General features: G+C 34.8%; 2 protein-coding genes and 1 pseudogene across 2 annotated transcripts; 2 read left to right on the top strand and 1 right to left on the bottom strand.

The window, feature by feature from the left end:
• The first annotated feature begins 1,587 nt into the window (after window positions 1-1,587).
• Window positions 1,588-2,358, top strand: LOC148202152 (uncharacterized; annotated as a pseudogene).
• A 1,278-nt stretch (window positions 2,359-3,636) lies between these two features.
• Window positions 3,637-14,318, top strand: LOC124826847 (uncharacterized). Its single transcript, XM_047299791.2, has 12 exons — window positions 3,637-3,719; window positions 3,783-3,961; window positions 4,201-4,375; window positions 5,201-5,264; window positions 5,399-5,530; window positions 5,676-5,793; window positions 5,889-6,014; window positions 6,732-6,866; window positions 12,814-12,956; window positions 13,074-13,214; window positions 13,646-13,963; window positions 14,223-14,318. The coding sequence occupies exons 1-12, from the start codon at window positions 3,637-3,639 to the stop codon at window positions 14,316-14,318; spliced, it is 1,710 nt and encodes a 569-aa protein (XP_047155747.1).
• A 2,069-nt stretch (window positions 14,319-16,387) lies between these two features.
• Window positions 16,388-18,242, bottom strand: LOC124826845 (zeatin O-glucosyltransferase-like). Its single transcript, XM_047299790.2, has one exon. The coding sequence runs from the start codon at window positions 17,935-17,937 to the stop codon at window positions 16,543-16,545; it is 1,395 nt and encodes a 464-aa protein (XP_047155746.1). The 5' UTR covers window positions 17,938-18,242; the 3' UTR covers window positions 16,388-16,542.
• Between the last annotated feature and the right edge of the window lie 5,773 nt (window positions 18,243-24,015).

Here is a 24,015-nt window from a genome sequence, read left to right as displayed (position 1 = left end):
CCTATGACATGTTATCTGGTTGGAGCAAAATTTCCTTATGAGGGCAAGCATGATCGATTATCTTGTCCACATTGCATGGAAAATACAAAGTCATTCCAATTGAGTTATGGTCGAAAAAGTAGTTGGTTTGACTATCATCGACGGTTCTTGCCCATTGATCACCCCTTTAGAAGAAACAAAAAGGCATTTCGTAAAGGGCAAGTTGAAACAGATATGTCCCCGCTGAAGTTGTTTGGATCACACGTTTAGAGAAGAGTGAAATACTTGCCAAAAGTCACTGAATGTGGTCAAAATAGGATAGAAGGGTTTGGAGAATGGCATAATTGGACTAAAAGAAGCATATTTTGGGATCTTCCCTATTGGAAAGATAACTTGCTAAGACATAACCTCGATGTCATGCACATAGAAAAAAATTTATTTGACAATGTCTTCAACACAGTTATGAATGTTATTGATAAGACAAAAGATAATGAGAAAGCAAGAAAAGATTTACCTTTGTATTATGAACAAAAAGACTTAGAGTTGAAGGCGTAAGGTAACGACCGATTCTTTAAACCAAAAGTAAATTACACCATGTCAAAAGACGAGGCAAGAATAGTGTGTGGATGGATAGCTAAGAATGCTAGATGGATATTCTTCTAACTTGTCCAGATGTGCCAATGTTTAGAACGTTACTATTTAAGGGTTGAAGAGTCATGATTGTCATGTATTCATGGAGACTTTCATCCCTCTTGCGTTCAGTTGTTTGCCAATGCACGTGTTAAATCCACTCATAGAAATCAGTAACTTCTTTAAAGATTTGTGTTGTACGACACTAAAGGAAAATTCCCTTAGAAAGATGGAAGAAAATATCCCAATTATTCTCTACAAATTAGAAAGAATATTCCCTCCTACATTCTTTGATTCAATGGAGCATCTTCCAATTCATCTTGCATATGAAGCTTGGCTTGGGGGACCTGTGCAGTACAGGTGGATGTATCCCTTTGAAAGGTTTATGGGAGAATCTAAACGTTCAGTTAAAAATAAAGCTAGAGTGGAAGACTCAATTTGTGCAGCTTACTTGCACAGAGAGACAATGTATTTTTGTTCACATTATTTCAAAAACTTCATGTCCCCCACTAATGTCAAAAATGAAATGCAATGGCAAGCTGAACCACGTCAAGGTGCATTATCAATATTCCGACAATTAGGCCGTCATGCAGGAAAAGAATTCACTCATTGGTTAACTGATGATGAATTCAACTCTGCTCATGTTCATGTCTTAATCAATTGCAGTGAAGTTAAGTCGTACCTTGAGTATGTCATCATCCAACTCTTACCTTTGCAATGGTTAAATTGTTATCCACTAATTCATTTCATTTGTACCAACTCATTTCTTGTGGTTGAGCAAGTCGCAGAAGGAAATGCTTCTGCTAGAATACACTCAGAGTTTTCCCAATGGTTCAGAAATCAGGTCCGTACTTTTTTCTATTTTTGAGCAAGGTTAATTTGACTCTTGCTTTTAAATTTTTTTTGGTATCTTTGTAGGTTTTTAATCAGGAATTAACTCTCACGGTTCAAGAGTTAAGACATCTCTCCAATTGGCCAATGAGATATGTGAAAGAATGACACACTTACTTCACCAATGGTTACAAATTCCATACACATGAATGGTCTAAAGGGAAGAAAACAACAAATTGTGGTGTGTACGTCAAGGGCCTAACAGAGGGTTGTTATGATGATTTCTACGGCATCATTCATCAAATATATGAGCTAGAGTACAACAACACTACTTCTTCAAACAGAGTAGTACTTTTTTATTGTGAATGGTTTGATCCTTCTAGAGTTGGTACTAGAGTGGATCCTATGTTTAACATTATGGAACTCCACCTGAGATTAAGATATGGACCGTTTGATCCTTTAATTCTAGCAACTAATGTCAGACAAGTTTATTATGTGCCATATCCACCATTCCGCAATATTGACAAGTGTGGTTGGGATGTAGCAATACAAACCAAGCCTAAAGGTCGCATTGACTCAAATGAGGTTGAGAAAGATGTTGCCTACCAACTTGACCAAATGTCACAACCACAAAAAATTATTGAAGTTGAACGTATAACCACATTGCACGACCCTGATGGTGATGGAGATGAATTAGAAGCAGCAATACAAGGTGAAGAAGAAGAAGAAGAAGAAGAAGAAGAAGAAGAAGAAGAAGAAGAAGAAGAAGAAGAAGAAGAAGAAGAAGAAGAAGAAGAAGATGATGATGATGATGATGATGATGATGATGATGATGATGAAGAAGAAGAAAATGATGATGATGATGATGATGATGATGATGAAGAAGATGAAGATGAAGATCATGATGACAATGATTGAATGTTGGACATTGATAAGCTGTCGTTGAAGCTATCAAATTAATACTACTTTTCAAGGCCACTTCAGTATTACCAAGTAGTATCTAAGAAAGTAGATAGGACTAAAGTAACTCTAAGTCGTCTCTCAATGAATACGTTATTGTCTTTCAATATTTCAATCTTATGAATGTAATGCAATGCAAGAATAAAAGTAATGTTTGGAGAATGTTTAAAGAACAAATAAGAAATTTAAAAACAGTTATGACTAAGTAGGCTAATTCCACTGCTTTTTCAAGATAGATTCATCATTGGTTATTCACAGACAATTGTTCAATTGATTATTGTTTAAGTTTCAAATTAATTAAAGTACATTCTTAATTAATTTGAGGGTGATCATGCATTTAATCAAAGTACATTCTCAATCAAATGCAAGACCTTTCTAGATTATTCACAATAAATTCAACCAAAGTACATTCTCAATCAAATTCTATTGTGTTTAATCATGTCTATTATTAAATCGTCTAACCAAATTAAAAACTAATCAATCAAAGTAAATTCTCAATTGATTATAGTTGAAATTATTACTACCAATCAAAGTACATTCTCAATTGATAGTAAAAACCATTTAATCATATGAATGTTCCTAAATTAAATCAAAGTAGATTCTCAATTAAACCTAGAAACCCTAGAACTCATATAATCAATATGCATGTAGATTCAAACACATTATGATGCAAAAATCTTTGCTTTTAATTTGATAGAGAGATGAAAGACATAGAGAGAGAACAACTTAAATCAATAATCAAAATAAACAATTGTATTAACTCAATCTAACCTCAGAATCCATAATGAAATTACAGCAGAATAACCCTAGATTCTTAGCTCTTCATGAATGGAGTTGAATACATGATGAAATAAGAGAGAGAGAAGTGGTGAATGAATGAATGAAGTGAAGTCTCCCCTGGGTCTCTTTATATAGGGTTTGATTGGGCTTGGACACTGAATATTCAGTTGACAGAATCTTTTATCTTATATCTTCCAAATAACTAAAAGATTTAGATAATTATAACATTATTTGGAAGATATCTTTTGTTGATATTCCCAAATTAAATTAATTCAACAACTGAATTTTATCTTTTATCTTTTCTGACTTTCCAAAATTACACAAATGCCTTGAAATTTCCTCTATTTGCACTTTAACCCCTTCAGAATTCTTCAAAATTGCACCAGAATCCCTGTTTGACCAACCTTGACCATATTCAAATCTGTTGACCAGTTTTGACCAGAGAGGGTGTGGCCAATGAGGGCCTGCCACATGGCATCCCTCTTTCTCACCCAATTAGGGTTTCAGATTAGGGAAATTGCTCTGCACCTTGTCGCGAAGTAGTTTGTGCCGCTTCCCCTACTCTTGTGTCTTTGATTCTGTTGTGTTTTTTGGATTTGCAGGTGGAGGTCTGATTGCAGAGCGGGAAGGTTCACGGCGGTGGCGTGTGATGGCTGCCATGGAGGTTGGGCAATGGCGAGAACGCGAGAAAATTGGATCTCTGTGGTTTTTTTGAGTGCAGGTGCGACGTTGGCGCGAGGTTTTCTGGGTTCTCTGTTGTTCGACGCTAGAGAAGATGAAGGTGCGATTGGTTGTGTGACGTTGGAGGGACTCCCCTAGTGGTGGTTCTGTTGTGGATGGATGGTGGCGATCGTGGCTGGGAGATGTCGCTTTAAGGGCTTCGCCCTCACGATGAAGACGCGAGGAAGAAAATGGTGTGTTTCTGCGGCGGCTGGTTGACGGTGTTTCTATGCGTGAGGGACTCGCGTTGGTGGCGGCAGTCTTGTGGTTCTTGGTGCGTGTTTGATGGTGGTGTCGCAGCATGGATAGGCGACAACAAGGTGGTTTCGCTGTTGGCGGCGAGATTGGATGATGGTGGCCGTGGAGGTCGCGCTTCGGTATTGGGGCGCGGAGAAGATAGATTGGCCGTGAGCGTAGGTGGCGCGATTCTGGATGTGTGTTATGGACGGTGGCGCTGCAAGGTGGTGGCACGATGGTGACCGGTGACGACTAACGACGCCCTAAGGTTTGGATTGGGAATTAGGGTTTCTTGGGAGAAGATGATGATGTGGCAGAGGGGGTGATGTGGTAACATGTGGTTGGATAACACTTAGGGTTTTAGATTGCCACATGACATGATGTGGTGGAGTCTATTTTAGGAGGGGTGTGTATAGGAAACTTAGGGAGGTGTAGTAGAAAAGGCTTAGTGTTTGGGCTCGGTTGTTGGCCTGTTTCAGAAGTGTATGTAGGGATTTTAGGAGGTGCAAGGGTAAAGTCTGTCTGTTTGGCCTCGGTTGTTGGCCTGTTTCAGGAGTGTATGTAGGGATTTTAGGAGGTGCAAGGGTAAAGTCTGTCTGTTTGGCCCATCTGTAAATTATTTTTCAAATAAAACCTGATTTTGGGCTTTGAATTGCCATTTGGACCAATAGAACTTATAATTTCAGCTGCACAAATAAACGTAAGAATTTCCAAGAATAATTAATGCAATTAAAATCGCTTTTTAAGTCCCTTTTAATTTCAAACACAATATATCAAATCATCACAAATCCTCTTTAAATTAATCATTCAAGCACATGCATTTCATCAAAACTTTCATTTTAAAGCATAAATGTGGACATAAATATGCACTCATCAGCATCTATTGTAGCAAATTGAACTATCGTTTCAATAGAGTTATGTAAAATACCATCTTAAAAGTTGTATGCAAAATGTATGACATTCACTTTAATTTGTATTGATCCTTCCTTATTCTTTTCTATTGTTTCACTTTATTTGTAACCATTTGAATGTAATAATGACAGGACAAGGTTTAGAATGTCAGGGAAAGCAAGCCAGGTTCTTTGCTGAAAGTCTGTGTTTCTGCCATTGAAGATGTGTTAACTTACGTGAGTTTGGATTCATCTCCTTTTGAGAACACTATTGAAATGAAATTCTTGATTTTTGGATAATCTCATGAAAACAAGTTATTTCCTTCCTTCGAGATTAGTGTGTGTGTTTTTTGTCTTTGGTCCAAATATAGATGGAAGGCATGCATTCCACAGGGACAAGCAATCCACAGTATATAGTTCTTCAAGAGGCTTTACGTGCATGGACTGGAGATCTCCCTCGGTTGCTTATCCTGCTTGGAGATAATCACCTAGCCTGCTCCCAGGTAGTTATTATTTTGATTTGATAAGGAGGACTTTATTTGAAATTCATGGTTGACTGCATTTTGAGAGATTAATCTGCCTTTGCATTGATGTTAAGTCTGCAATTTAATTTGTCCTTTTACCTAAAGTATTTTATGTTCATCATAGGCTTTGATACGTCTTCTACATCGTATTGGACAGCGTGCTTGGAATCCAGCACTTGTTTGCATGTATAACAACATGCAGCAGTCATTGCAAGATTTTTATTGTACATATCAAGAGGGAGGTAAACATGAACATGATGTTGACATCCGTATTAATAATACAACACCTGTGACTTATTTTTTGGCTTCTAATTGTTTTGTTTTTTTCACGTTGCAGGACCGATATGTTTTGGTCCTTTTCTCAGGCTTCCTAGAGAATCTCAAGTTCTCGCTTTATGTTCCATTTACTATGTGTCTCATTTGGACCTGCCTATTTTAAAGTCATTAGTCTATTGTTGCCTAAGTAAGCTTCAGGCTCATTTAAAATTTCACTGACACGATTTGTTTTTTAGTAATTTTGTCTTCATACCTCCTCACGTAACATTTTACCTACTATCATTTGCATACCTAATGTTGAGCAATTTGATTAATTTAAGGCATTGAAAGGTTTATTATTTAAATTTATTTGAGGAGAATAAGGTTGCAACCTTTTTCTTCCAATTTGTAATAATTTTTGTTTTAATAAATATGATAGAAATAGCATAGAAGTCCCACAGCTGTGATTTTTTGTAGGATTTCTTTTGGAAACATCTCGAATGTATGCCTCAGATTCAAGTAATATTTATTTTTGTGAAATTATCTATAAACCACGTAATTATTGTTTCTTAAAAAATAAGTTATTTTTCTGACTTGACTGCCTTATTTTTCTATTTATTTTATTGCCTATGATAAAAATATGGTTTATCTTCTTACAATCATGTAAGATTGATCTGAAAGTTTGGACTTTCCCCCACAAAGTAGTCGTTGAAGTGATAATTCTAAACCTGTGATGTTATTGTGAAATAAGTATACTTTTTGTACAGCATTTTTCCCTCACTTTCTGTACTAACGTTTTTAATGTTCAGTGTAGCCATTGTCTTTTAAGTAGAAGTAGGATTTATATACTAATGATATAAAGGCTGTAAAATTTTCTAGGTTAAAGCTTCTTAACATTAATTTTTATTTTTTTGTACTATTGCAGGTGATGATCTAGACTCCTATGTCTTATTTTGGATCATAGACGTTCTCCAGTTAGCCTATGAGCGGGGGTGTATAGAAATTGCGGATTACTTGAGTTTTTTCATCACCTTGGTCTCCCGTTTCAAAGTTTCTCCTGGTAGCTTACGAAGATTTATTTGGACTACCTTTTGTGTAACTTTTGATATTATCCATTTCTTGTTTCACTTTTCTAATTAAGTGCTTTTGTCCATAATGTTCAGTAGTTGGGATTAGAAAGAACTGGCAGGGGTTGAAATTGGTAATGCAAAACAACATATTCCATGTGATATGACCCAAAAAGAGAATAGGAAAACTGTATAGTATTGATACTGAAATTTGATTAATCAGAGGGGAAGCTTCTCTTCAATAAAGAGTTAGGGAAAAATAGATCATAGCTGGGGCAGATCTCCTTACTAAATGTAAATGTAGAAACTGAAATAAGAATAATCCCTTTCCTGGGGAAGAACTCTTTCAATCAGCTAAGCCGGTTATTTTTACCTTAAGAATCCTTATAACTTTCATTCTATTACCGTCCCTCACATAATCATTCTCTCTCCCCCAAGCATGATCCTCACATCTCCCTCTCCAACTCCTTCTGCCTGCAATCCATTGTTATACTATTGTTCTCTTGTCTTCCTCTCCTTCCAATTTCATCCCACTCTTACCACTGTTCTTTAAATCCAAGCCCAGTAATTGATTACCCATTGTTAGGATATCACTAGTACAAAATAGACTTTTTATAGCGTGTGTTTATACCTGTTCAATTTTATCAGATATAAAAAATGATACGGTGATAAAATGATAAATAAAAATAACTTTTTTATACCAGTTACTTTAAAAATAGATATAAAAAATAACATAATGTCAATATCGTAATAAATAATAAATAATTCTACACCGGTTACATTCAGAACCAGTGTAGAAAATAATTTTTATACCTATTTTACTTCAAAACCGGTGTGAAATATTAAATGTACCCACTCCTATTCCTATTCCCATTCCCGCTTCACTCTGCGCGAATCTTCTTTTCTTCTCTTAGTTCTCTACATTTCTTCATCTTTGCTTCACATCTTCTCCTAATTCTCTCTGGCACGCGCGCGATTCTCCTCCACAAGCTCCTTTGCATTGAGGGCAAAGTTCAAAACCTCCAATGTCGCGACTCTTCCCGATCGACTGCTCGTTAAAACTCTCGTGTTCTTGGACCGCGACTCCTCTATAAGGTTAGATCCTCTCTTTTGCTATGTTTGGGCGATTAGGGTTCCGCGCAACACAAGAATGAAATTTAATGTGTGCATATGCTCTGTTTTGTTATATCTAGCAATATACCTACTCCAAAGTACCTTAGTTTATTTGCTTTAGGAGCTGGGAGCATTATCAGTTTATGTATTTTGTTTCCTTATCGTCAATCTTGCTTCTGACTAAGATCTGGGCACTGTAGGAAGCTTTCCTTATTTTTTGAACTTGAAGAATATGAAAATATGACCTGCATTTTCACTTCTTAAGATCTTTTCAGATTGTGTAAAATGGAATTGTATACACAATTTCATTTAAGGGTCAGAAGACAGGATTTTATGCATACCAGCGTGAGAATCGGAAGTTTATATCAACAATTTCAGATGGTCTAAAGGTTCTTGATCTTTGCTGCTATAGTGGTGGTTTTGCTCTAAATGCCGTGGGTGGAGGTGCTTTAAATGTCACAGGTGGTTATATATTTTTAGTTCTCATTTTTTTTCTAATAATTATCACTACTTACAATTGACATTATAATGTTGTTGATACTTTGCTGTTTTACTGTCTCATGATTGAAATTTGGAAAGGAAGGATGCATACACCTTACCATCCTTGAGCTAGTGATGTTAAGTATTCCTGACTCGAATCCAAACTTGAAACTAAACTTATAACATTTATTGCTAAATTTTAATAGTTAAACCTATTAATAGTTAATCATTAATCAAGCCAGAGTCTTCCTCTATTGTGGACCATTGATTTGAACGGCTTTGAGTCATCCAATTGCCTGCATATCATATGTATATTGGCTGTGACTCATCCTGTTTGTTAAAGAAGAAGATTAAGAATAGGATGAAAACTTAAGAGTAGGAATGACCGACTCTGTATAGTTTTTCTCCATACCAGATATATAGGCCCACCCGAGTGGGTTATAATAACCTAAGAACTATTCTGTATCACTGCTGATAGTTTTTTTATTTTTAATGTTTTAAAGTAGGTGAATTTCTTTTCCCTGGCTTGAAATACTATATGTCTTCAGAAGTAGATTTGTCATTCATCAGTAACAATTGAGAATTTTCTTTTTATATTATAGTAATCTTTTAAAAAGTTTTTTTTTTCAATCTTTTTAAAGAGCTTTTATTTACTTTTCTCTTCCAAATGTGTAACTTTTGCTATTGCTGCTTCATCCTTTATAATTAATGTGATATGTTGGAGCAAGTGAAGATTTGCTCAAGAACAGGACTTATGGTGCCTACTGAAAATGATGCAGAAAAGTTGGAGTCGAAACATAATTTTGTCAAGCAATATCTTGTTAAGTGGAAGGGACTCTCATATTTGCACTGCACATGGTAAATTCAATGATTATTTTGTTATTTCATAACTTTATATTCCTTTCTTTGAATCTTGCAGTCTTGTTCTCTATTATTGTATCAGTGCAATTATTATTTTGAATACATGTTCATTAATTTTTCTTTCAAAACTGCATGTTGATTTTTTATTTGATCTTAATTTATTTACTTGTGCAGCCTTTTTATTTGATCTTAATTTATTTTATTGAAAGGTATAAGCAGCGTTCTCTGCCCATTATTTTCAAGGTTTTACTTTAATCTTATTATAGATGATACTACTTTCAACCTGACGCTTCAAATATGTAACTTTTGAAACATGTTTCAGTTTTATAAATTTAAGAGTCAAAATTTAAAATAATTTAAATATTTTTTCTTTTTTTCATTTTTTAAAATATTTTTTAAGAACAAAACTGTGATTAAAAACATATTTCTATACATACTTCTATGGAACTAAGCCTTCTACACAACATAATATTATTTGAAATATTTTATATATCATTTGTGCATTATTTTCTAATTGACGTAAAAGTATTCTTCTCCAGTACCAAAAGAAAAAATAGTTTTAATTGTGTACCATAATGACGGTTGGATATCTAATCTTGAATATTTGAATAACATGACAACATTATATTTTAGAACTTTGGTTAGTTTCTGTCAATTGTTGTCGCAAAACCCTTCTCTGAATAGAGGTCTTTTCTTCCCATCTATTGTGTTTCTAACTTTTCTGGCAAAATTAAAAGATGAAAACAAATTTTTCTGATGTATCTGAGCCAAGGGATGTTACTGAAGATTTCCAGTCTGATTTCTTTCCAATGCTTCGTTATGTGACAGTTGTGTAGTGGAGTTGATGAAAAGGCAAATGAAGCGTGCTCCACAGTTGCTTTCCAGGCATTGCTTTGTCATTTGGTGGAATGATCTTTGTCCTGTCTACTGCACTGCTGGTATGTCAGGTTAGAAATGCAAGCAAACTCAATACTTAATACTATATTATATTAGTATATGAGCTTGATAATTTCAGGAAAAGAAAATTGCTGCCTGGTTTCCTTTTGATATTATCTATGTTTTTTTTCTTTTTCAGGCTCTTCTATCTGGATGTTCTGTAGGAGGTTTAGCTACCATTATACATTGTGACGAATTTCGGGAATTGTTTCCTAGAACCATAAGAGTAAAATGCCTGAGTATAGGTAATATTCATGTTTGCAAATACAATAGCAAGTAATTACTTTCTTGAGTCAATAACATCAATTTTTCAATTTGGTGTTAGAGCCACCTACAGCAAAACAAGATTCAAATGATCAAATCTCAAACAGTTTTTTCAATGAAAGCTCAAATTCTGGTGTCCAAGTCCTATTGTGTCTTTTTCCTTTGTTTTTTTTTCCTTTTCTCTTTCTTGGGTGATATTTTTGTATGGCAATTATTAGTTAACTTGATGCGTATTATGATGCATTGATATCTCTTCCAAAGCATCTTAGTTCATAGTGCATGTTTCTGGAAGTAGTATTCTTTTAGAGCCTAATGTGTCTTTGACAAGTGATTTCTATTATATGATACTTAAACATTGATACGACCTCTGTTACTATTGTATTGTTCTCAAAAGAATGTTATAAAAGATGTTGAAAAGGTCCACAGAGAAAGCTAGTAAGAGAGAAAGCTAGTAAGAGAGAAAGCTAGTAAGAGAGAAAGCTAGTAAACATCAAAGTTAAATTCTTGATTGATTTTGATTCACCTTATGAATGAGTAGGGTTATTAGTGTGTTATTGGGGCTGAAGGGGTTCTTTTTATAGGATTTCACTTGGATTCCCAATGAAATTCAATCTCAGTGTGGAAGTTAATAACCTCGTTTATATACACGTCTTGAGTTTTGAGCCAATTCTCCCCCACAAATAATGATTCTCCGCTTCTTCTTTTTCTTTTTTAAATTTAGTTGCAATGGGGTTTACTGTTTTAATTATTTTATTTTTTCCTTGCAGTGACATTGTGTCTAATAATCCTAAAAACGTCTTCTACTTAGCTTTTCTTATATGGAAGAACTTAAAAGATGAAATTATATTTAATTTATAAGCTTTGTTATGCCTAGTGTCAAGAGTTTTGTTCTTTGTTATGAAATTATATGACTTTATATTTGCGAGTTATAAGTCAAAGAAAACATTTCATTGGCAAAGAAAATATTTAATGTTTTACTTGACTTAAACTATTCGATGTGTAGATATTTGATGACACATCTCTAATGGAGCAACATGTCATAAACGATGTTCGGAGGCAGTGGGCTGCATTTTTTAACCATTTGTAAATGATTAAATATTTCGATATTACATTTTGAGTTTAGAAACTATTTTATATGTAACGATGTTAAGTAACTATGTTATGTAAATATATATTTAGAAATTTTGTTAGGTAAGTATTATATTTTGATGTGTTAATAGAAATGATATTGATTATTTTGTTTAATATTGATTATTTAGACTGGATTATGTAATTGAATTTTAGGCACGTCTAGATATGGATAATAGCACAAACAAATCAAACATTTTTAAAAAAAAGTCATTTTTTATACCGGTTAAAACCAAAACAAGTATAAAAGCCTTGCACTTTTTACACCGGTTATAACATCACAAGGTATAAAAGTAAGATTCTTTTATACCTATTCTATGACTAGCAGGTGTAAAAGTGATATCATTTTATACTTGTTTCCAGATTAGGTATAAATAACATATTTTTATACCTGACGTGTAACAGGTGTAAAAAAGTGAAAACATTCTATACCCCCACTTCTATACCAACAAAAAAATAGGTATTAAAAGTCTATTTTAACATGTATAAAAAGTGTATTTTACACTAGTGTATTTATCCTAATTTATCATGATTATATTATGTGAAGGGTTACCTTATTTATCATGTACTTTTATATCAATTTATTTTTATAAACAGAAGATTATGAGAGAGATCAATCAAGCCCTCTAGAATTATTTTAGAGTTTAATTCTCAAGTTGATATCAAAGCCATGGTTAGAGTCTATTCTAACAATATTTGTTGTTTGTTGGGCATATTGTTTCACCCGCTATCGGGCTGCTATCGACTAGAGATAAGGTCAATTCATAGTTTATAAGTGGATGCAAACCTCACCCTATAAGCCGTTTTTGTGGGGTTGAGTTAGGCTCAAAGTCCACTTCTAACACCCATCACGAGTAATGGGTTACTATTACATTGCTATCTGTACTCACTCATCCAATTTTGCATTCCTGCCATCTTTATCTTGCTTCTTGGTAACTTGTAACAATATTTATATGGCATTCTTCCCATGCTCTAGCTGGCAAAGTTACTTGATTGAAGAAAATATTTGTCATTGCTATGATGTATGCATAACATGTTTGCAGCTTGCGTAATCTTTAGTGATTGAAATTATCTATATTTTTTAATCTTTGTAAACCTACTTTTTGGCAATCTTCATTCACCATAGAGTGAGAAATTTTATTACTTTTAATTTTGCAGAATTTGGTTCCTCTGGTTTTAAGGGTGACCCACTTCGCCAAACTTTAAAGTCAATGACAGATAAGATTTACTCATGCATTCAACAGATGGGTGACAAAGCTATTGTTCTACGATTGATAGAGAGATTGATTATTGATCAGATAGTAAGTTGACACATTTTCTTTTGCATTGCAATTTTTTCTCTTTATTTTTCTTGTGCTTTGTTCCTAGCTTTAGAATTTTCTTATAAGAATGATTTCTCATACGTGTTTGTACCACAGTCACAAAAGCCTTCTTTGGATAATAGATGCTCTCTCCTGAGAATGGTTGTTTCAGTGGATTCGAAGCCCACACTACTTTCTGAACAAAGCATTGCCACTCTAGGCCTTCATCTTTCGGAATATCTGATAGATGTTGTGCAGGTAAGTATGCTTCCAAAAACTGACTAACAAATGATATAAATTTGAACTTTGTTGTTGCCTATTTATCTACTTATTCTTTTGGATACCCCAGATGATGCTTTGTATCAGAATTAGCTAATTGTTTTTTCTGTCCTTATCTTTTGTTTTGATAGTAGAAATGTCCGTTGTTTTTAAAATTTTAGGATTGATTGTTATAGTATCTTACCTATAAAATAAAAATTTACAACTTCCAAAAGAAAATGCAGAACTTAGCTAAATGTGTACAGGCAATTATTATAATAAAGGCCATGGGGAAATACTGTCTAAATTATCACTATTTCTGTAATTTATGAGTTTTCTTTTCTTTTATTTTCTGAAGAAATGGATCTTTATTGTTCTGATATGAATTGATTTTAGTACTTTCATTGATTCTAAATTTCACTTTACCACAGTGTGTTCCAGAAGATGATGGACAAACTTCCTTTCCATTCAGCCTCCGGCGTTATTATGCTGTACCTTGTTTTTTCATGTTGGATCGGTGCCATGAACTTATGAATCTTGTGTTGAAGAAAATGGGATCGGTTATATATGATAGCAGCGTTTTACTAAAATCTGACAAATACTGTCAAGATGTAAGGAACTGCTTGAATAAGGTGAATGCTGTCACTTCTGCTCTTTCCTTGTTGCACGGGGATCCTCAAATACGACGGATTATGTCTCCATACAAGAAAAATATTGATAACGTCATAGAGCAAGTTATTTCTTTACAGGTAGGTTCTACCCTGATGAACAAGAAAAACTATTGACTGTTTATTATGGAGGTTGCTTTCCATTAGTATAACTTATCTTTTCCATTGGAACAAGAAAAACTTTTAACGTTTCAATGTATTTTCAGTTTTTGTTTGCCTTGTTCTTTTTTTATCTGTGGGATGAGGCTATTGTTGTTGATATTGCTCTGTTAACATATCTAGTTCCCAAAATTTTATAATATAATGACTGTTGCTTGATTATATTTTGTTTCTTATGTAGTCATCAGGGGAGATCAGCATGAAAATTGAAGAACATGACATCATGAAACGTGCTCTTGATCAACTAAAGACCTTACGAAATAACGTAAAGTCTTAACGTTTGTCAAGAAGAATGTTCCGGAGGAGTGAGAAATAGCCTGACATGAAGGACTTGGACTGAGCTGTGTGGTGGGGAAAATGTTATAAAGCATACTCAGTTTTTGTGAAGTAGGAATATTATTTCTCAACCAAAAATAATGCAGGGTCTCAAGTTTTTTTTTTTCACACTATTATTTTATCAGGAGCAGGTAGTTAGGTAAATGAATTCTAAGACATTAAACTAGGTCAATTAATTTAATATATGTATATATGTGTGTGTAGAGGTAAGAGTTTATTTGAAAAACTATAAAAGTCAAATTTTTAATATTAATTATATATAAAGTCAGTTATTATAATCGACCACCACAATCAAAATCAATCTTTGTTTATTCATGTAAAAAAAAACAGCAGATGTGAAGTTAAGAAAATAACAAATTGCACATTTTGAAATTCAAGAAAACAACTTATTTCATTACTTTTTGTTACAAATTTTAAAGCAATGTATGGCGTTGAACTAGTTTTAAAAGAAAAGTTCAAAATTTTGAATAATGTTTTTTCTTTGGTCAAGAAAGGAAAATATTGAATCTACTCCTTTTTAAAATCCTATATGGTAACTGTTGCAATGGATATTAATTTAAATCTGAGCTGGCTCCCATTCATAACTAACATGGTTTTGGTTTTGGATGAAATTTTATATATAAATATAATATAAAAACCGAAAACGTGGGTAACTACATCATGCATAAAATGCGAAAGAAATTGCTTTGGTTTGTGTGTTTGTGGTTGAGAAAGCGAAAGAGAAAGAAAGATGACAGGACCATGGAGGCCACAGTTTGTGTTGTTTGGATCTTCCATAGTTCAGTATAGCTATTATGAAGGTTGGGGAGCTACTCTTTCTCACGTCTATGCCCGTAAGGTATTTTCTTTTTCTTCTTCCTCTTCAAATAGAGTGCACGACCTCTATCAAAATTTCATGCTCAAACTAGTAAATAGAAGTTAATTATATTATACCAGGAATATATATATATATATATATATATATATATATATATATATATATATATATATATATATATATATTTACATGTAAAAAATATAATTTTAAAAGAATAAAATATAAATAATTTTATAATAATAAGAATTAAAGAGTTGTGAATTATGTTATTACTTCTATTATAAGAATAAGAACTTGTTGAAAGTGTCAACATTTGACAAGAGATCCTGTAGAATTTGCTTAAACATTTACTTTAATAAAAATTCAATAGTTTTTCTCTACAATGTAACTTAAAAATGCAATTTTTGAAGCACATAACTAAGTGAATGTAGTTGCTTGAGTTTGCATAATTCTAAAAGCTTTGTCAAGCTTTTTATGTTCTCACTGATTGTTTGACTGTCCCCTTTTATGCTTCATCTGGTTGTGTAGGTTTTTCTAATATCCTAAAGAATTTGAAGAATCTAGTTCCACCATTAATGAATATTTTCCTGGAATTTATTCCATTGATTCATTCTGTGGAAAGTCTTGAAGGGAAGTATTATGCTTATATGGAATACATTCTGCATAGCATATATCTTATAGTTAGGTCTATTGATAACGCTCTGCTGGGGAAGGTTTGATAGATATGCTAACATTATCCTTTTGAAGTTTCATTAAGTTGAAAATTGTGGTCATTCTATGACTGAATTGGGCTGGAATTTTATTATATATACAGTTCTTCTGGGCTATGCAATCTGCTAAGGCTGTATGGGAAGAAGAGCATTCAGTTCTAGTCCTTCCATTTATTCCGAAAATTTTTCACGCGGAACAGGCGATTGGATATCACGCCTTCTACAGGTCTGACCTGTTGAATGAATTCTATTTCATTTTTGTTAGAACGTGGATGCCATTAATTTTGGATATTGAAGTAATTCCATGAGCAAATCCTAAACACTAAACCAACTATGGATGTTGATAATATTATGAGCAAATCGTAAACACTAAACCCATGAATCTAAAACAACTATGGATGTCGTTGATGTTGTGAGCAAATCAAATCAATGAAGTGGAACTCATAAGTTGAGAAGATGCAAGTGGTAATGCAGATTTAGCAATGCAGAGCACACATTCATACGGAATTTTTATTACTAGACAACGTCTAAAGAAACAGAAAGATGAGTACATTTTCATGCCTAACCAATCTTGAGATAACTTGATGAACTGTAAAATTCTGGAAGGTTCAACTAAAAACAAATATGAATTGATAGGACTATTTGGTGATGTGAGCAATGAAAGCACCCACTTCATCCATGGACCTATGAATGGCATTTTTAAGCCTCACTGATCTCTCTCGCATCTCATCACCTTCCTTCGTTTCAATCAACCTTCTCACAGCATTCTCAACAACCGAAGCACTAACAACCACATTCCTTTTGGCCCAATCCTTCACAACCAAACCAACCTTGAGCACCTGTGTCATCAGAATAGTGTTTCTTGGCTGGTCAGAATGCACAGGCCATGCTGCTATTGGCTTCCCCATGGTTAGGCTCTCTAAACAAGAGTTCCATCCACAATGACTCATAAACCCTCCTGTTGAAGAGTGGCTCAGAATTTCCAATTGGGGTGCCCAATCCCTCACAACAAGCCCCATGCCCTGAACTCTCTCCTCAAACCCAGTTGGAAGCTCATGCCTTTTTGCCCCATTACAATCAAAGATGTCTCCTTTATCAGCATCTCTCAGCACCCAAATGAACTTTTGCTTGCTTTGTTCCAAGCCTCTTGCAAGCTCTTGGATTTGCTCCTCCGTCAAAGTTGTTGTTGTCCCGAAAGACACGTATATAACTGAATTTGCCTCTTGTTTATCAAGCCACTCCATGCACGAGTGCCTAACTCCTTCTGAATCTTTCTTCTCAACGGCTAAAGACTTGAATGGCCACAAAGCCCAAACCTTCTTGCCACCATTGATACCCTCCACAAACTCAATGTAAGCACCTTCAATTGCCCTGTTTGTGTTGAAGATGATGCCATCACTGAATTCGACGAACTCACTTTGAGTATTTATGAAGTCCACGAATTGACTTGGTAAGCATCCTTCCAGAGAAGGAATCAGTTCTGGGACATGCAAGCCTTCGGGCCTTCCCATTTCCTCCCAAAAGTGAAGGGAGGAGTAAAAGGCACTCGAGGTGTGAAAAGTGTAGTTCTCAACATTTGGCATGTGTGTAGCATCTTGTGCAACATAGGCCATGAGGGAGTCATGGACGACCACGATCCTTTTGGCTTGAGATGAGAGAGATTGAAGATGTTCCCGAAAAGGCTCCCTGAGTTGGAAAGTGGCCTCAAAGGAAGGAAGTAGATGAGATGGAAAATCATTGGATTCTGCATTGTCGTTGAGGTTGGGAGGAGGAGAAACAATGGGAGGGACTTCAAAGCGATGGAAATGAATGTTTGAGTTTGAAGTGGAGCTGTGGTAACGAAGTGTGGCCTGACGAATGAGGGTGAGTGTGCCAACAAAATGGACTGCTATGTTGTGTGAATCAATTAGGCGTGCGAGATGGAGAAGCGGGTTGAGATGGCCTTGTGCTGGGAAAGGTAGCAGAATAGCCACCACTTCCTTTTCTGCATGCTCAAGGCCATTATTGCTTTGGCTTTTTCCATTGGAAGCCATTGATGAAGAAGAGTAGAAGCTATAATTTGCTGCTTCTTCTGTAATTCGGAGGAAAAGCCTTTTAATCGTATGTTAAATGGTAAAAAGCTTTACTGTGTCCTCGACGGTGACCTCTCATCATTGTCCCTCTCTCCTCAGTCCATTGTCAGTACTTCCCCTTGGAGCTGGTGCCCATCTTTGTAGCCATTGTCGATGGTTCTGCAACGAGAACAACTCATCTTTGGACGAACCCTTCGAGGTTCATTTCTTTGTGAAAGTTGGTGTTTTTACACTCTTGTAATTGATTTTACACCATTTTTTCCCGTTTTCACCGAGGATTTCTTATAATCAATAAGGGTAGAGAACTTGGACATTCTAAAACTTGTAAAGGTTCTGTACTAAGCTTGTTGTATTCAAATATTTGAAACTTAGGTTTGTTAATGTTTGGCTGTTGCTTCATTTTGCATGAGTTTAGTTTTCAAATTTTGTGGTACTCTTTTATTTTATTTTTATAAAGTTTTCATGTTAGAGTGCTTACACATGACAGTATTTCACGTGAAAAAAGGTTGATAGTGATATGTATAATTTTATTATATGTTATTTGAAAAAAAAGTTAATAGTTTTTTGGGTTTCTTTGTGATGTAATAATTTTATTCTTTTAATTTATTTTTATTGAATATGATTATTAGATCAACTTCCTTCCTCTATGCTTTTTGTTTTTATTTTCTATTAGATCAACATCACTCCTTCTATGTTTTTAGAATTGGATAATACACAAATAAATAAGATGATGGTTATATTAATATATGACATTTCATCATTTCTAAACTACTTTAAAACTGATTAATACATTAATTTTTAAAAAAGATATATAAAAACCACATTAAATAAAAAATATTAAATTATCACTACAAATATAAAGATTAAAAAAAATGCTATTAAATCTTATAAATAGTAGTAAAAAATTTGTTTTTTAACTCGTCTATTCGGTTTATTGAAAACCGAAGCCTATCAAAATGCGATGACATTGTTGTAATTAAGTCGAACTTATACGCATCAGTTTCCACTGACCCGAGGCATAAATGTCCTATGACCTCGATTAACAAGACACCCGAAGCCTAAAATGTACACCTGTCCACTTGCAGCAGAAGCTTTTTGGCTGTCAACATTATTAAAGGGAGATATTGTCTCGGTTTCTCCTTTAACCGGTGCCATATTGGGATATTACCTCGGGTTTTAAATAACTGAGGTAGTAGCTCTTCTTGAGTTTTTGAACTTAACCTACTGATTGTTCATTTGTGTCGCCCAACAACTTTTTCTTCATCGCGCTCTCCCCTTCTTCCTCTGCAGTTTCGTCCACCACTGCCAATCCTTGCCTCGCTGCGCCGCCCCTGTGCTGCCAGTGCACGTGCCTGCCTCGCCGCGCCGCCACATCTACGCTCGTCACCTCCATTTCTGTTCATGCTCGCGCCTCCTCCTTGCGTCGTCGCGCCATTGGTGCCCCACCGCTGCCTCCGCCACTACTGCCTCCGCTGCTGCTGCCTTCACCGCTGCTTCAATCTTGTTGCCTTCAATCTTCCACGGCAGAGGCTCCGTCCTCGACGTCGACACCAAAAAAGTCAAGCTTCCCCCTTTTCACTGCGATTCTAGGGTTCAGACCATCCCTTACATGTTTAGCTTGATTTTGCAGGTTGAAAATTGCTGATGAGGATGAATGGAGGTTGAACAGGGTTGCCCGAAGTGAGGTTGGGGGATTTGCGATCTACGTGGACGCTGGCGGTGGCTACGGTAGTGGTGGTGCGATCTGCTGATTGCCTTTTTGATTGCAGGTTGTGCAGAGGAGAGAGAGCTTTCGCAATGGTTCTGTGGTGGTCCGGTAAAGGTGGTCCGATGAATGGAGTGTTGAAGATTGATGGAGTCGCGGTAGCGTTCTGGTTCTTCGGTGGTTCTGTGGTGGTCCGAAAATGGTTGCCTTTCTGGTTCCCTCCTTTCTGATCTGCTGTCACGATATTGTGCGACACTCGCGGAGGCATGCTGGTTCTCTAGCTTGGTTTCTCTTTCTTGCAGGTTACCATGGATAGTAGCGTGATTTTGGAGAATGTTGTTGGAGAAGAAGACTTCGCGGGGTGGTCTGTGGTGGTCCGGTAAAGGTGGCACGGTTGTTGGGTGGTGGTCCGATGATGTGAGAATGGAGTGTTGAAGATTGGTGGGGACCTTTCTCGAGAGTGAAGATGTCAAACTGCTACCTTCTTACTGACCCACTAGGAGAACTCGAATAGCCTGAGAAACAACTTTTCACAGACAATAGCAAAAAAAAAATAACCACTCTATTGCCTCGGTTCAGAAGAAACCGAGGCGAAAAGTCCTTAAAAAAAAGAAAAAAAAAACCTATTGCTTTAGTTACCTGTGAAACGAAGCAAAATTCTACCCTTTTATGCCTCGGTTGTGAACCAAGGCCAAAAGCTCACCCCTTTTTACTTCGTCTGTATATGTCTCAGTTTAAGAATTGCTGTCTATAAACGAAAATAACCGTTGTTGTTTCCCTTTACTGCATTAGTGAAAAAAACGGATTGGGAGGAGTAGTGAGACATTTATTGAACTAAAAAGAATCTCCAAATGTACAGTAGTAATTTTTATTTTTCACTTTTTCATAATTTACTTTTATAAAATTTCTTTTTTGATGGATGTTTTTGGTAGGATAATTGAGAAGATAGATCAACAATAATATCTCAATCAAATTACTTAATAGATTTATATCATTTACAACCAAAAATTTTAAGAAAATAATTTTACAGATATTCTCTTTATGCTGTTCAACTCTTTCTTTTTATCTAATATGAGACTCTTCCACTCATATTTAGATTTTATATTAAGATTTTTTTAAATATATACTAAGAATAAATAAAAATTAGTCCTCTAACAATTCATTAATAAATATAATTATTAATTTAATGATAAAATTTATTTTCAATTTATATTGATATATATTTACATTAATAACATGATATTATTAAAAATCCATGTATAATTTAACTTAATAATTATAATAATTAAATTCATAATTCTTTATATAATAATTTAATTTAAAATTTTAAATTTTATATTGTAAATAAACCTGTACTGCTTTAAATATTGTCGACATAATTTAAAAATAACTAAGTATTATTACATTGTATATTATTTTACAGATCCCAAAATATATACTATAATTATATATAAAAGAGTATTCCATATATAATATAATAGAACAGTTAAGACTTGCAGATAAAGAGTTAATCTTCCAATCATCCAAAAATGGCTATAAAATTTAAACTTTAAATATAATAGAGTATTTAAAAATTACACAAAACAAAATAGATAGCCTGACTAGACTATATAATTGAGTCATCACCCTCCAAGACTTGCTCCAAAGGCACCTCATCTACATCTGCTCACATCCAATGGATGATCATTGCAAAAGAAAATAAAACACAAACAAGATACAAACACAAGCAGAAGGGTGAGCTAGATATACAAAGATCATACTTATTACAATAACATACATACATGCTTAATTCAAGTAAACTGGACATAGAATGATTGCCGAGCTATGGCGGGTTGTGCTCGTGGTGGCTTCTACTGTTTTGCAAAGCCATTGCCAATGGGTTTCACCCTACCACACTCACGAGGTTAGTCTGTTATCACTCACCTTGGGTCATACTGGAAGCACCCAAGACTACGACCTTCTGCTCGACATGGATCAATCCTCTTTACTTGAGAATGAAAGACCATTGGAGTTTCAAGATAACCCCCAAGACTAAGCTCCTGCATTCATCCTAAACTTACTTGAATCTCAAAAAGAAATTTCACTTTGAATCACAATATAGGGCACCACCATGTATCCTCTCCTTGAGAATCATGGAATTACGTCAATTAACCATATTTTCACTTTAAACACCATTCATAACTCTTATATTCATACACTTTGACTTTAACAATATACATCAATCATACTTTACATCTCAAAAAACATTGCACTAAGTCCAAACCAAGATAAAGAACTAAAAAGTACATTATACTCACTCAGATGATCCGCTCAACGCACCTTATTCACAAGGCAAGACAGGAGTTGCTCGCACAGCGACACCTTTCGCTATGTGAATTAACTCGCAGAGGTACCAGACTTCAAACCTCTCACATAGCTCACCCAGGTTGTTATGCGAGAGCCTAGACAGAGACTACCCCTCCCAAAGACTCGTTGTGCGCCCAAACTCGCCTTTCAAATTAAAATAGTAGCAGCTCTAGACCATCACCAGTTGCATAGCGACAGGATTCGCGAGGCGAATCTCAAGACAGAGAGCAAACCTCTCTAGTCACTCGTACAACACACCAACTCATCGTGCGAATGACCAAAAAGATAGTACCTCTCTGTGAGGACTCACTATGCGAAAACCTTCGCGTAGCGAGTCTGCATAATCTGCAAAACAAAAGTTCTGTAGAATTATGCAACTCACACACACTTAACCATTTCTGGTCACTTCTTCCAATTTCTAATACCCCTAATTTGTGTTTTATACCTGGTTAGACTTAACTAAATGATCCTAACCCTCCCAAATACAAATCTGTAGTGATTATGACTCCAATTTCTACTTCAAAACATCAAATGCCACAACTTGAGGACCCCAATCTCATTTCTACCACTTTGTACCTAATTTGACTAAATTAATGACTCAAACAAGTCATAATACACTGGCTAAGGATGCCCCAACAACCCAAATGCACTATAGACATCAAATGCTCAAAATCACTATTGCACTTCCTCTCAAAATGGCCTAAAACTCTACTAGTTCACTCAAAATAGTGTATAATTCTCTTACCTTCCATCTGATCACTCATCTAACAGAACATATACATCAAACATATCCAATTTCAGATATCCATCTCATCCCAACCAATCCACAGTCACAAATTTCCAGCATACAGTTCAGTTCATACAGAAAAATCTTCTTAAAACATAAATTTAACCCAAACAGCATGGTCACACAGAGTTCAATACATCTACACATTTCATATAATCAATTTAAGAAAAGACCTAGCTCCCCTTACCTCAAAACTTAACAACCCATCTCAAAGACTCGCCTCAACAGTACTTTGAGTAGTGAGAAACCTATACAACACCCTACAAACCACCAATTGGTGATCAAGAACAACTCTTAGAGCTAGAATTGGACAGGAAAATGCAAGAGAAGAAGCATAAGACCAACCGGATACTAAACATAAATTCACCTCTTAACATGAGGACGAAGTAAGCATTTAAGTCTAAATATTTAGGTGGTATGAAAAAAATATTATGTATATAGAATTTAGATTAAAAGGGAAAATAGAAGCATTGTATTTAAATAACATGGCTAATTTTTAAGAATTTCTTAAGATTTTTATTAATTAGAATAAATTTTATATTTAAGTAATCTATAGTATCACATCAAGATGATACGTTTATATGTTGGGTCTTGTTTGGAGTGGCATTCGGATGAGGGAGTTTTTTTTCATTGGCAACGATTGCGGACACCGTCACCAAAAGTCTCATACGAATTTTACACACTCGTATATTAGTATGTATTATAATCCATAATGTGGAGACAAGGTAATATAATTGCAATCTTTGAATATGAAATCTTTTCTAATAAGCGAATTCTATTAAGCATTGTATAAAAGTACTGTTCTAGCTTGAGTTGCAAATAATTTTTTTTAAAACAAATATTATACATAGTTATAGTATGATAGCTATAATTTTATAACCCGTCAAATAAATTTTGAAATACTATAATTTATAACTTTTATTGCACTAATTTCATATATTAAGAATTGTGCTTTAATAATCTTAAGGAATCAAATAAGATTGAATTAAAAAGGTACTACTCTCAGAAATTGGTCGGGATCTATGTACGGATCATGCTTCTTTAATCTTGCAGAAGTGCTTGCAAAGCTAAAAATAAAATAAAATAAACTATATATCATTTGATATATTTTGATGGATACCCTAATGATCAATTCTCCCGAATCCAAACAATGTCTTTTTTATTGGATATGCATAAATAATTTAGACGAGTGGTTTCGAAA

This window comes from Vigna umbellata, chromosome 3 (assembly GCF_029865625.1).
Source record: "Vigna umbellata cultivar VRB3 chromosome 3, Vumbellata_1.0, whole genome shotgun sequence".
Lineage (NCBI taxonomy): Eukaryota > Viridiplantae > Streptophyta > Magnoliopsida > Fabales > Fabaceae > Vigna > Vigna umbellata.
The sequence above is the reverse complement of the archived record's forward strand: the minus strand, read 5'-3'. Positions and strand labels throughout refer to the sequence as shown.

Excerpts from the sequence above, each read along its gene's own strand:
- LOC124826845 (XM_047299790.2), bottom strand. The coding sequence starts at position 17,937 with ATGGCTTCCAATGGAAAAAGCCAAAGCAATAATGGCCTTGAGCATGCA.
- LOC124826847 (XM_047299791.2), top strand. The coding sequence starts at position 3,637 with ATGAGGGCCTGCCACATGGCATCCCTCTTTCTCACCCAATTAGGGTTT. Across the intron at positions 5,531-5,675 it reads ATCACCTAGCCTGCTCCCAG|GCTTTGATACGTCTTCTACA; the intron begins GTAGTTATTATT and ends TGTTCATCATAG. Across the intron at positions 13,964-14,222 it reads AGCAAGTTATTTCTTTACAG|TCATCAGGGGAGATCAGCAT; the intron begins GTAGGTTCTACC and ends TTTCTTATGTAG.